Genomic DNA, 13,394 nt, shown 5'->3' with positions numbered 1-13,394 from the left:
AAGAAACATTTCACTAAAAAGTCTGGTTTCAATTCCATCTTCTTTTCCAGGAGACTGTTCTAAACTTGCAAAACTTTGCTGCAAATGCTGCTTGAGTACATGTTTTCAGCCCATCAATTACATCTTTAAAACGTACCTTTCCTCATACATTTATCAGGCCCCACCTACACAGTTATTTGGCTGAGTACAGAACAGGATGTCTAATAAATATCATAAAGGTTCTCCTCAGAAAACCAAAACAGTTTCACATTGTTAATCCATTTTCCTTCATTCACTAATTTCTGTTTTAAATATAATATTTCATTAAATGATAATTACATGGAAAACTAGAAAGTCTGGAGCCCTTCCAATGGTTGCATCAGACATCGATTTACCTCTGCTTTTGAGAATGATTTTAATAACTGTCTAGCCTTTTAGCATGAACAACTATCACATTCAGCAAGGAAGCATAGCTCTCTCCATTTAAAGACAAAAATTTGCAAGGTTCTTCTCTGAGAGGATGGAAAATTTGCCAAATGTTTTTTTTTTTTCTTTTCCCTATAAAAATTTGTCTTAAACTTCAGCAACATTGTTACACTGAACCAGACGGAATTCCCACAAGTGGGTAACTATTTCAAGAGAATGTAAGAGAAAAACTGAAAGCCTCCAGACTCTAGACTCCAATCTCTAGAAGTTAATGAACGTTTCTACAGGTACCTGGCATGTGGTTATAGCACACCGTTATGGCAAACGAGACTTTTATTCCCTGGATTGTACCGCAGTAATCTCTGAAGGGATCTCAGATACTTTGTGAGGGCAACACTGAAGGATGTAGGCTTCAAATGCACTGTAATGCTGTAATTTCATTATCACAAGAAACACCACTCAGAATCTTCTCTCTACAACATGAAATTTCAGGCTGTTCAAAGACGGTAAATACCGGATACATGATCACCATCTGGATCTAGCACATGAGCACTCAAATCTTTGATTGCCACATTTCATGCAACTTGAGGTTGGGAAGCCATCAGCATTTGACAATTGACAGAATTATGTAGGTCTCAGGGTGTCTAAAAATGGACTACCAGGCAAATAACTGATTTTTCATTAAGGATCTAACATTTAATGTTATGGCAAATTTTTGCCATAGACATTGATTCCACTAGCACCATGTTGCTCTGATGCCACAGAACACGATGTTAAATCTGCCTTGTCACACATGAAAGGAGGGGAAGAATGTAGCATGCTAATAACTAGAAATCCCCATTCATTTACCACACTATAAAAATACTTAATTAATAAATAACAATAAAAATAAGGTGCTTTCGATTTCAGAGAATGAGGTCCTTCAGAGCCATCAGAAAGCCACTAAAACAATGAAGAAATGGAAAACTAGATCTGTACTGGAGCAGAGATCACCTGGACTATACATATCATTGGAGCTTCAGGATTGTGACTGCTGTAAAAACTCCATCTGGAAGCTGAGACACCCCCCCCGCATCGAGTGAAACAGTAAGTTGGAATATACTTCTCCAAACCAGAACAGAAACAATCTTCAAGAAAGCATCAGTGGATCATAAACAAAACCAAGGCTACCCTTCCCTGCTACCCAACCAGAAGAAAGAGGGACATGAATCCTCACATACAAACAGGCCTGCACAGACTAAATAACAACATATAATTTTAAGCCCTTTTTGGCTTATTCAGAAAGAGAGAGTGAAGCATTTGGACAAAATATAACAGCTATAAATTCTGCCTCAGATGCTGACTACATCAGCAGAGATTCTGGCAGTCTAATTGTCTCTCAAAGCAGCACTGTAACAGATGCAGAAGGAAACACTTGAAAACATAAGAAGAAAGAAAATAACTGTTCAGTACTGAAAGTTTTTAGAAGATGAAAGAACAGCGGGACCAAAAAAAGATAAAACTTCCACAGAAACTCAGAGATGAATGCTCCTACAGCATAGCTCAAGAGCCACTTGAAGCCTGCTTTTTTTCTGAATGAAGCACCAAAAACATATTTCAGCTGTGTCCACTCCGTTAAAAATAATATATATGAACTCTTCTATGCTGCATTAAGTGACCTTTATGAGAAAAACCTCAGCAACCATAGCTTATAACCTGTGTTTAAAATTAACCAGATATTTAATCAAGATTTTATCTAGCTTCACCCATATTTACTGAAACTCAATAATTAATATCAGCTATTACTCAGAAGTTAAATGATAGATAAAAGTCACAAGTTAGCAGCTTTGACAATTTATTAAGAAACCTCAGCTAATTCAGTGCAGAAGGAAAACTGAGATTACATTTAGAGAAAAGAAAGATTACATCTGTTTTCCGCTATGTCTAAAAGGTCATAAGCAAATTGTGGAGATAGATATAGAAGTGAGATATGACACAATTGAACATTTTTCAAATGTGTGATAGAATTAATGCCTTTAAACAAGGCAAATCAATATGAAAAAAATGAGATTATTTAAATTAAAAGATTAAATCAAGAGAACTATGAATTTTTAGAGAAAAATCTGGACCTTGAGTTAACCACAGCACTACGTGATTCAAGTAGTTGAAGTGTTATTATAAGAAGAGATCTATTAAAACAGAAAAGCTTAAGAGATGTCCTCAGAGGAAAAAAAAAAAAAAAAAAAAAAAAAGGCAAAAAACACACTACCAAAAATATTTTAGAACATTTAAAAGTTAACACTTTAGAAGTTAACTAGATGGCATACCAAGAATATTCACTTAACCTTTGTCTTCATCTGAGAGAAATGTGACAATTATCAAGTACTACCTAAAGAAAAGGATTTCTTTCTTCCACAGCTACTTGGACAATACCGGATTTGTAATGGCTCCAGCAGAACCTCGAATGCTTTACTTCATCCTACACTAACTTTACCTTTCTTGAATACTTCATCTGCAGGCATGCCAGATTTATAACCTGCAGCTGAGGGATCTTGAGAAATTTTTCCCAGACTTCACAAAATAAATTTACTTAAACTCTTGCCTATGAACCAGTGATGGACTTCAGTGCATTATTAGTGGTCCTATAGTAGGAGAACGCAGAATTTATGCACTTGACTTCCTTGTTTGTAAATTCCAAGCTTTGTTTTAAAAAAAAAAAAAAACAAACAAAAAACAAACAAACAAACCCACAACATCGACTATTTTTGAATGCCAGTTGCTGTAGTGACTACAGAAATCTTACAGCATTGTAAAAGGAAAGGATGAAATCCACAGGACTTTACTCAAGTGAGGGCCACTGTGTGAAATAAAACCTCCATAATATCTATATTAGAAAGAAAATTTGGACAAAATTGCAGGTTTTTTTGGACTTCTTTAATCTACAGAATGTCAGTTGAGAATTCTGTGCAATTTTTATGTGATTGAAACAATTAAGTATGGAAGAGTGAAAAACCTATTAGAACATGTATCTTAGAGAACAGATATGAAAAACATCAAACCAGTACAGTGGATCATTAATTAAATACATATGAGTACAAATGGATGGAAATGTGCCAAATTAAAGATGTAATATCATCAACATAAAACATAATGATGTATCTTAACTATGATCTGCCATAGGTACAAGGGTCAAAGCTAAAGCTGCATGGCAAATTTACGTACAGGATTTTCTGATTTTAGTTTGCCTTATCTGAAATTTTAACTTCTCCGGACCATAGCTGTGATACTAATGATAAACATTTTACTTTAAAGAGTTCTAGCCATATACACCAGGATGTTAAGACAGAAATAAAAAACTCTGGATCCATAACCTAAATCTTATTAAAAATATCAGCTACTGTCTTAAGTGCTAGAACTAAAAAGAGATTTGGCACCTTCCTCCTGCTTGCATCCCAAAACTGAGATTAACAAAATCAGTCTCAGCTCTTGCCTAATCCTTGAGTTGAGAAAAATGCAGATTAAACCTCAAAGCGAAGCAACAACTGACTAGTTTTCCTTTACTTTTTCCCCTTTACTCTTTCTCCCAAGATTCCCAGACTTGGCCTACCTTGACAGCACAGACTGGACTCATAAACAATCCTTTGTTGTGGGAAGAATAAATGTGATTAACTACTGCTTTCTCTTGCCCCAGATTTTTTGTGAAATAAGTAAGCATTAAGTGTGCCAGAGAAAGGGAGAACCAATCTGTAATTTAACAATTAGCTCCTTTCACACATAAGACATGGATTCTAACACTTTCTCTTCTGAGCACTTGATAGTTTGCTAAAATTTCCTATAGAAATAAGTTTCAATAAAGCTAGTGATTATTCTTCAGTAATAAAAACAATCTGAATTTTTTAGTAGGCTACAACAAGGTTTTCTTCTGCTTTAGAGCAAATATGAAAATTTTATGATTTCCTGTTCTTAAACATTCATAATTCTTAGGAGCTTGGCTTTTTAAAAAGGATTAAAAGTAGGTAACTTCTGTCGGCTTTTGACAAACATAAGTTACCTTAACTGTGGGGTCTACCACAAGACACCAAAAAATAATGAATTAAAAATATTAACAGAAGAATCCTAACTCCATCGAAGTTAATGTTCCTATTAATTTTGATGCAAATTTGGGCAAGAATAATAATATGGTATTTAGAAGTTTTTTATTTTTTATTTAATGACTCTTTGATTTAATACACTTCAACTCAATAAAATTAGCTGCTTCCTCCTTTAGGAACCATATCAGCTGTCCAATGAAGTTAAAAGACAGGAAGGCAGATACCAATGCTGAGGATTTGTTCATTGCTGTGTACATACCACCTTTCATCATTCCCACTTCATAGCATTTTCTTAGTCGGCAAGCCTGGCAACTCTTTCTTCTGTTCTTGTCAATGGTGCACTGGTTAGTAGCAGGACACATGTAGTCATTGTGCCCTGTAAAACCAGAGGGAAAGTAAGGACACAGTTATACAGAGACATAAGAAAACTGCCTATTATACTCTCTTATTTTTCACTGAGTATTTAGTACAGCATCTAACATCTCAGGAAAAAGGTAGGGTTACCACCATAATCTATCATAAAAGTATTGATATGGAAAGTGAAACTAACATCTATTCACAATACATTTATTCACAAGTTCTTTAAAAGTACTATTAAAAACACAAATTACAACTTCTGCAGAATAATTAAAATAATGAACAACTAAAGCAGTCAAAAAAGAGGATAGATTAATATGAACAAGTCCCTTGACTTCCTTGCTCTTAGCCGGAGAAATACTATGCCATCTGGTCCATGTGCCTGTGTTGATGTTTAGCCAATAGACTGCACAAAATGGTTAGAGGTTTATAGAATTAAAAAGGCCTATGCACAGAACACTCTTTGATATCTACCACCATCTGGGGCAGTTATGAAACAAACAACAACAACATAAAATAGAAGCAACTACCATTAATTAATTGTATCTCAGGGATAAATCAGTCTAAGTCCAATTGCATGTCTACTGATATATGCAAAAACCTTTTGTCATGACAAATTCTTAAATTACCATATGCGGCAACCAAGTTTGGTACTGGTACCTTTTCCATCAGAGCTCCACTTCCTTATTTATTACACTCTACATCTCAATTCTCATTACAAACATTTTCAGCGTACCATAATTTGTTACTGTCAACAAGCCTCTATTCCAGTTTTCCCTTACAAAATGCGTGCTTAAACCTGCTATAAAATTATTTTCCAACCATAGACAAAGTCTAGCAAGGACAAAAAACCTATCCGAAACGATCGTATTGGTGCTCTGTATTCATCTAAACACAACTAAGGTACAGCACACAACGAAACAATTTTACTGCAGAACTGTTTGTTCTTTCTTTCAGGTCAATGGATCAGCTTGAGGTAGAGTAGGGTGGAGGTTTGACAGAGGCCTTGGTCTCATCAAATCATCTATCCTTGACTAGAAATTAGAAACTAGAGTAAAAATTACTATCAGATTACACCAGGAACATCTGCTATCTAATGCTACATAACTGGGATCCAATCAAAATAATCAGCCAAACTGTAAACTTGTTAATATGGTGACAGCTGACTACACACTGTCTCAAATAGACAGAATTATTATTTTTTAGCTCTACTTGACACAACAGTATAATACTGGAAAAATCTGAATCCACAGGCTTCGCTCCAGGACTGAGGTAAAAAGGTAGAACAGAAACACTACCTCAACCTCAGCATGAAAGACTTTTAATTTTCAGTTCCTCTGGTAGGATACAGACTGTTCTATATCTGCTTCAAAACATTTCACATGTAAGGAAAAAAAAAAAAAAAAACAAGTCAGAAAGAAAATAGCCTCAACCATACAAAAATGCAAGGGAAATGGAGCAAAAAGGGAAAGACATGCATTTAAGAAAATGCACTTTTATTAGGTCACACTAAACAGCCGCAAAAGATTGTAGCACCTGAACTCAATTGCCAGCCTTGTTTTATAAGCCAAGCTCTGAAATAGCATGAAAGAAAGATGGAAAACTTTAATTACTCTTTTTAAAAACAAAGAAAGACTTTGACAGTGTATCTGATCTTCTTCCTAGTAAAGTTAAAAGATAAATTCACAAGGGGAATGAGCGCAGGCTCTGAATTCAGCAAATAATTCAAAACACCATTTAGCGCTCTGTAAAATAAGCAGATAAATGTTCCCACTTAGGTCAAAGCTTAACACATGCTTACCACCTTTGCTGGACTGGCTGATGATCATAAGGTTCAACTCTCTCTCAAAAAAAAGTGACAGTATGCAAAAATCAAAAATCAAGTGGAATCGATATCAGCAGGGCAGCCATCCTTTTTCGCAGTGCTTATGTGGGTGATGATAACCTCTTATTTTGCTCTGGACCTAGGTTTCCTTATGCAAACCGCAAGCGTTTGGGAATAGGCATTTGGTTTGTAGAATAACACATAAAATAATCCTATTTGTGATAGAGGTACAGTACCTACTGAAATTAACTTGACTCATATTATCATATTTTTACACTGAAAAGTTTTATCTTAAATATACACTTTAAAGGTTAGCATAATTAGTCTGTTTTCATGCACATGACCTGCACCTTAGACAATCCACTCTTCTTTCAAAGTGCTTGACAGACTTCACAGAATAAAACCTGTAAAATTTTGAATGCAAAAAAAGGAAGATCTGTATGCGAGGGGCAGAATTCTTCAGACTACGAGTGCCATAGTAATGTCATTGTTTAGACTTCATATTTGCTGTAAATCTAGGATGAAGATAATGTATTTAATATTTCTCATAAATTTTGGTTAAGTTTAACCAACATGCCTTCAGGAGACTGGAAAAGATGCAAGCAACCAGAGGAAAGCATTTGATAATTAGAGTATACAGTAGAAATGATTATCAAATTAATCAGGGAAGAAGAAAGAAAAAAAGGGAAGCAGTAAGGCAGGAACCTTTCCTGCTTCTCCACAATACCTTCTGATTTCAAGTATTCAGTCACAGGAAGTGAGGAAGGAAGTTTCCTTTGCAAGGCACAGACACAGACTAGGGCAGTCTAGCTTGGGGTGGCATGGAAGGGAAAAAGGTAGAAGAACACAATTAAGGAATAGGTAACACGCAAAGACGAGTTGTATCTTAAAGTGAAATAGTATAACTCAATAACTCTGCTGTAAAGTGAATTGTCTTTTAATTATTCTAACTTTTATTTTATCCTTAAAGCTCATCTCAGCAAAGTTGATTCTGAACAATCTGACTTACTAGAAGGGATTTCTCACTGGTGGGAATAGTTAACGTGAAAGTAGGACACATCCACAGTTGCCCAGCTGCCTGCACTTTGTTTTCATGGTATCCAAAGAGAAATACATGCTAGAAGAGAAGCTAATTAGGCCATTTGGATAGTTGGTATCACAGGAATACTGAGAGGAAGAAATGTATTCAGTGATCACTGACTCTTGTAAAGGGAAGCACATGCCACTTGAACTCTGTGGTCTTATAGGTTTTCTTAAAATAAATTATCAGATAACCTGCACAGAATTAAAGGCAGTGAGTTTAATAGGGTAGAGCCCCTAATTTTAATCCCCCCATATGTATGACTTGCACTGTCATGAGCTACAAAGGAAGAGTTTAAGGGAGCTATTGGAGGAGCTTGAGGAGGGGTGGTCTGTTTTTCTTATGATATCTCCGACATCATACATTTTAAAACAGTGAAAGTAACATTAAGTATTTTTATAGCACTTTATTACATGCTAAGGTCTTTCCAGAACAGGGTGCGAAGATCTGGCTCTTTTCTCAAAGCGCTAATTTTAGATGTGACAATCTGTATGACAATGACCAACAGTGGAGGGGGGGAGGATGAGGAAGCAAAATGTCAACAAGAAGGTAATGGCTGAAATTAGGATGATGTTGAGTTTATTCTAACCTCCCCTGTCATAGCCAGAGCTTTTTCTTACTGCACATGCAGTCTGACTTTCCCTCATCACCATGCATCATGTGGCTAGTATTTATGTTCAGAGACTCATCACTGTCTGTCTAAGGGTTCTCCAGATAGCTGTGGTGTATGCAAGAGCAGCACATGCTTGAATTGGAATGGACCGATGATTTATCTGTGAGGGCTTCAGTCAGTAAAACACTCCATATTTCTTTAAAGTTAAGTGTTACTACATTCAGTAGAACATTTAAGTATCTGCGTACTTCTAGCAAGTAGTCCCAGCACAGTATATATGGTTAAAGTTAAGTACATGCTTGAATATTTCACTGAATTGCAACTTTGAAGAGCTGAATTCATTTTGACCTTGACCAGCAAGGATGAAAATTGGGGTCATATTAATATATCAATGGCAATTAACATAACACAGAAATATTTTTTTCTTAAATGTGTAAACAGTTGCCATGTTATATTCCAATAACCATCAAGATTAGCTTGAGGGAATGATTAGTTTAAGCAGTACAAAAGTTGTACAAAAAAATGAACTAAAGAAACCGACATGTCGGCATGCCAGCCTAAGAATGCTTAATGGCAATTCTACAAAGCCAATAAAGGAACATTTTTGCCAGGTGAATTTTGTATGACACCAAAACCGATGCAGTTGAATTGACTCATCATACATTTCAAACAAAGCCAGTAATAATTATTATCCTTTTAGTAATACATGCTTTTCCTTTAATTATTCTTTTATTTTCAATCCTCACGTCACACAAATTTCTTAAACTATTCTTTATCTATCTGCGTAAGGCATTTCCAGGTTAGCCGTTACCTGTGGAAGCGCCAGCTCCTTCTATGATCTTATTCTGACAGTGAAATTAGCAGCATTTCATACAGGTAGGTGAAGGGAAGTCTAGAGTGTAGACTTTATCCACACCTTAAGGTACCAAGCAAGTAACGAGTGGGAAGACTGCAGACAAAAAGCAAAACCTTGGAAAGAATAGCCTCAACAGGAAGTGGAAAGTTTTCAGTAAAAACAGTAAAAAGAAAAAAAAAAATAGCACCTGGACATTGCATATGCTAAGCCAGTATGAACAAATGTTGAATGTAAAAGAAAAAGTTATATCAATTTTAAGTTAAAGTGCCCCAATAAAACTGCACTGATTGATTTTAAAATCTCACTCTTTCCTAACAGGTTTCACGAAAGAACAGAAGGTTATGCCTAATTCCTTTATAAGCACAGACACTCAAATTCACAGCTTAATTACCCTTAGACAAGGTCTTCGGATTTGGAACTTGGTTCTAAGCAACTACCCAGTACTGCTGAAAAGATTAATCATTTTCTGTTTTTAAACTAGCAAGACATTACTACATGTAACAGTAAGGAAAAGGGCCTACAAGACTGTAAAACATATTTCCTTTGCATCCAGTGAGGAAGCCCTCCTTCTACGCATACCTCGGAAAGAGAGATCACAGAACCACTGAAGAAGGAGAAAGGAGGAACGGTTAAGTCTGTATATTCTGTATTATGGCCTTCAGCTGCGTCATGTAGCTCCCACACTGAGTGCTCACCTTCCAGTGGAATCTTCTTGCCTTCACGTATGTATAGCACTGTTCACAGGAGCAGTTAATTCAAGCCAAATGGTTATGATACTGACCTTTTTAACCTTTCCATATACTATTTCAGCTAACAGGAAATATGAAGAAAAAAGAATAAGAATGGACATTGCATGAGGTTACCAAGCCTGCTGCCATCTCACCAGTTTAATAACGCATGAACATATACACTGAGAAATATTTTATATAAATATAAAATTATATTTTCTACTCCCACATATTTTCAAAGTTTTTATTATTGGCCTTAGTCCTAAAATTTCAATTGGTGTTTCATCTACTATTTCAGGATTATGATACCATGTGCAAAGTTTACTACACCCCAATTCCATTCCCATCTTTTTTAATTTTAGGCAAGGAAACAAAATAGGAAGTATATTTTTTCTTCATGACAAAAAAAAAAAAAAAAAAAAAAAAAAAAAAAAAAAAAAAAAAAGACGCCAATTGAGATCCCAGTCCCTACAAAATCTGGCGAGGAGTGTGACATCTAGGCTCTGTTTCCCTATCTGATAAATCACAATTGTTTTAAATCCTTCGCATGTGATTAAACCAACAGCTGTGTAAAGGAAAAACTCCCACAATGTATTACTCACAACCATCTCAATACAATCCCTCCAGAGACAAAAACCATTTTTGGAGAGAGTCGTAGGCAAGCCACGGCTATCTTATTCCCATAGACTTTGAATGAAATCTCTTGCATTTTTAGCTTCCCAGTTTATTTGAGCTAAAATGGGAAGGGGTGGAATTCTACTACAGAAAACTCCCACAACTTAATATAAAGAGGCCAAAAAGTTAAATATATTGCAAATTACTCTTGTGCACTTAAAATCCAATCAGTTGTTAGCAAGAAAATAAATATAACTCTATTTTTATTCCAGGTATAACATCAGATTTTGGATTGTGATAGGACCTACTGAATAAGTTTAGCTAGTCTTATTTTATATTTGGGTGTTTGGTACCTGAGTGGTTCCTGGTATCATAAAGTTTGCAAGGAGCTGTAATGTATTTATCCTTACAGTACCTCTGTAGAGGAGGTGCTGGTATTTGTATTTTAGTGAGGGGGGGAGGTGTGGGGGACAGGATTTTCGCTGTGCAGAGCGTGCAGTGGATGTAGGCATTTCCAAGCACAGTGAGTTTTCTGCATTGAAGTTTGTGAAACAGAAACTGCAGTACAGTCAACTCCTCATTTGTTAAATTATTATACTAATCTTTAACATCAGTATTTTGACAATGTACTACTTCCTCATGCAAAGTAAAACCTATTTATGCTCTTCTTTCATTTACTGATATATATCTCTGCTCCTTGGTTTGCTCACTTATACCCTAACATCATCCATGTTCTATGGACGATTCATCCATTTTATAGCCAGAAGGGTCAACAAAGATAACTTAGTATGTTGTCCTGCATATCTCTAGCCACATTTTAGAGTGGGGAATAACTGTGCTATTTATAACAAAGGAAGTCCAACTATTTCAACAATTTGTGACTACGTTAAATCAAATTTTTGAGAGAAATACATAATCTTATTCAAAGAATTCAGACAATGAGATATTTACTACATCTATTACTAAATTATACCAGCAGTTAATTGCCATGCTAGTTCTTTTACAGTAACTCTGAACTAGTACACATACTTCAATAAAGTTTGTTAACAGTCTCCTTTTGGAAATAAATTATGTCAAAGATCACTTCATGCACTTCCAGTACATTTATCATTTCAGTCATCTTACACAGTTCTCTCTAGTTTGATTTCTACTTTTCAAAAGTGACTGCAAAGGACAACTTAACCTACAGAAAGTCTGAAAGTTCGTGGGAGTGAAACTTACGGAGCCAGTTTAAATCAATAAACCCACCTGAGTTAAAAGAGGTTACAAAAAACATATTTCCTTTCACCCTCTCTAAAACCAAGTGGAACAGTTAAGCACTTTCCCACTGGATGAACAAGCATGTTCTCTTGTAATTTGTAAATGCAAAGTGGTTCCCCCCCCCCCCCTCCCCAGTATGACTATTTTGAACTGCTGACAGCCTCAGCCCTGAGCTAGGAATAATGTGAGTTTCCAAATGAAATATTCGTTAAATACTTGCAACATGAAATACTGTTTAAGTTTTTTTGTTGCTTGATATGGCACAACAATCATATTGCAGAGGAAGTAAAACACCATTAAAGCTAATAATACAGGATACATTAAGTATGGCTTCTAAGGGCTAGGAATTTTGTCTAGGAGGTGGGAAAAGCTTTGGACTTGGCAGAAGAAAAACCAGTGACCATTTATAAAATCAGATAACAATCAGTGAGTGTTTACTTTCTGGTAAAGTGTGTTGCCCAACTTCAGAAAGGCTTTCAACATTGTCTGGGGTGACATTTCATATGTCAGCTAGGAAAATATAGTTTAGATGATTTCAGAAAACCAGTCTCGGGGAAGAACTATCAGCGTTCACTGTTACAGTGGAAGCTGATATTGAATGAGGCTCCATAGTGTCTGTCCTGGATTCAGTTCTATACAGCATTTTCCTCACTGATGGGTAATGGACTGGAGTTTTTATTTTATTAAATGTTATTCATTTGTAGGTGACATTTATATGTGTTAGAAGAACAGAGAAAAGACCAGACTACTCTGCTAGTCAGACGAAAATGTATCTGAAAAAAATGGCAGGAGTCTACAGGATAAGAATTCTAAATTATCTTGGCAAACTGGAGATAGCACATGGGAAAAAATCACTACATTGAAATAGGAATAATCAGGTGCACAAAACAAGATGGGAAGTAACTGGTTTCTTCTCTAGAAAAGTACGCTTATTGTGCATCACACACTGATTATAAATGTCATGTTTTTGTAAATAAAGCAAACATTACACCATGATGGAGGTAGACAAATACCACCAGCTGGGGTTGTAAGGTAATCCTATTGCTCTGTTCAATACTCATAAAGCATCATATAGAAGGAAATCATGCTTCAAGAAAAAAGAAAACAGGGCAAAGTGAAGAATCTCCAAAGTAGAGCAACTAGAAGATTAGAAGTCCAGAAAACAAAACCTATGAGAAAAGGTTGAATAAACTGTGTTTCTTCAGATTAGGTAAAACAGAATATTTTTTTTTAAAGTGTGATAGCAATCTTCCGTGCTTTAAAAGCTGTTGCAGAAGGAAAGAGAACAATTTGTGGCATGGTAGACAGGAAAATAAGTGACGAGCTTAACCTGCAGGAAGGAAGATTCAAACTTCATAGTAGCCTTCAAAGATAAGGAGAATAAAACATTGGATTGGGCTACAGGTTTTTCAGAAGCAGTTCAATAAATATATGGAAGGAATTGGCAACAGTTGATCCTATCACAAGACAGAAAGATGGACTAGGGCTCAAGGTCCACTGCAGCCCTATGATTTGCTTAGACCATGAAAAATAAGGAAGTATCTTGGATGTGAACATCTTAAGTCACTGCCACAGCCATGCTGA

At 35.8% G+C, this 13,394-nt stretch overlaps 1 protein-coding gene across 1 annotated transcript in view; it reads right to left on the bottom strand.

Annotated features, from left to right (window-relative positions):
* Positions 1-13,394, bottom strand: part of ESR1 (estrogen receptor 1) — a gene marked incomplete at its 3' end in the record, with an annotated part of 113,742 nt that overhangs the window by 64,209 nt on the left and 36,139 nt on the right. Inside the window, exon 3 of the mRNA XM_082306272.1 lies at positions 4,735-4,851. Coding sequence (XP_082162398.1) covers positions 4,735-4,851 — 117 coding nt within the window. The remainder of the gene's footprint in view (positions 1-4,734; positions 4,852-13,394) is intronic.

The sequence above is a fragment of the Platalea leucorodia genome (genome assembly GCF_965183815.1).
Source record: "Platalea leucorodia genome assembly, chromosome: 3".
Taxonomy (NCBI): domain Eukaryota; kingdom Metazoa; phylum Chordata; class Aves; order Pelecaniformes; family Threskiornithidae; genus Platalea; species Platalea leucorodia.
This window is presented reverse-complemented; position numbering and strand designations above follow the sequence as displayed.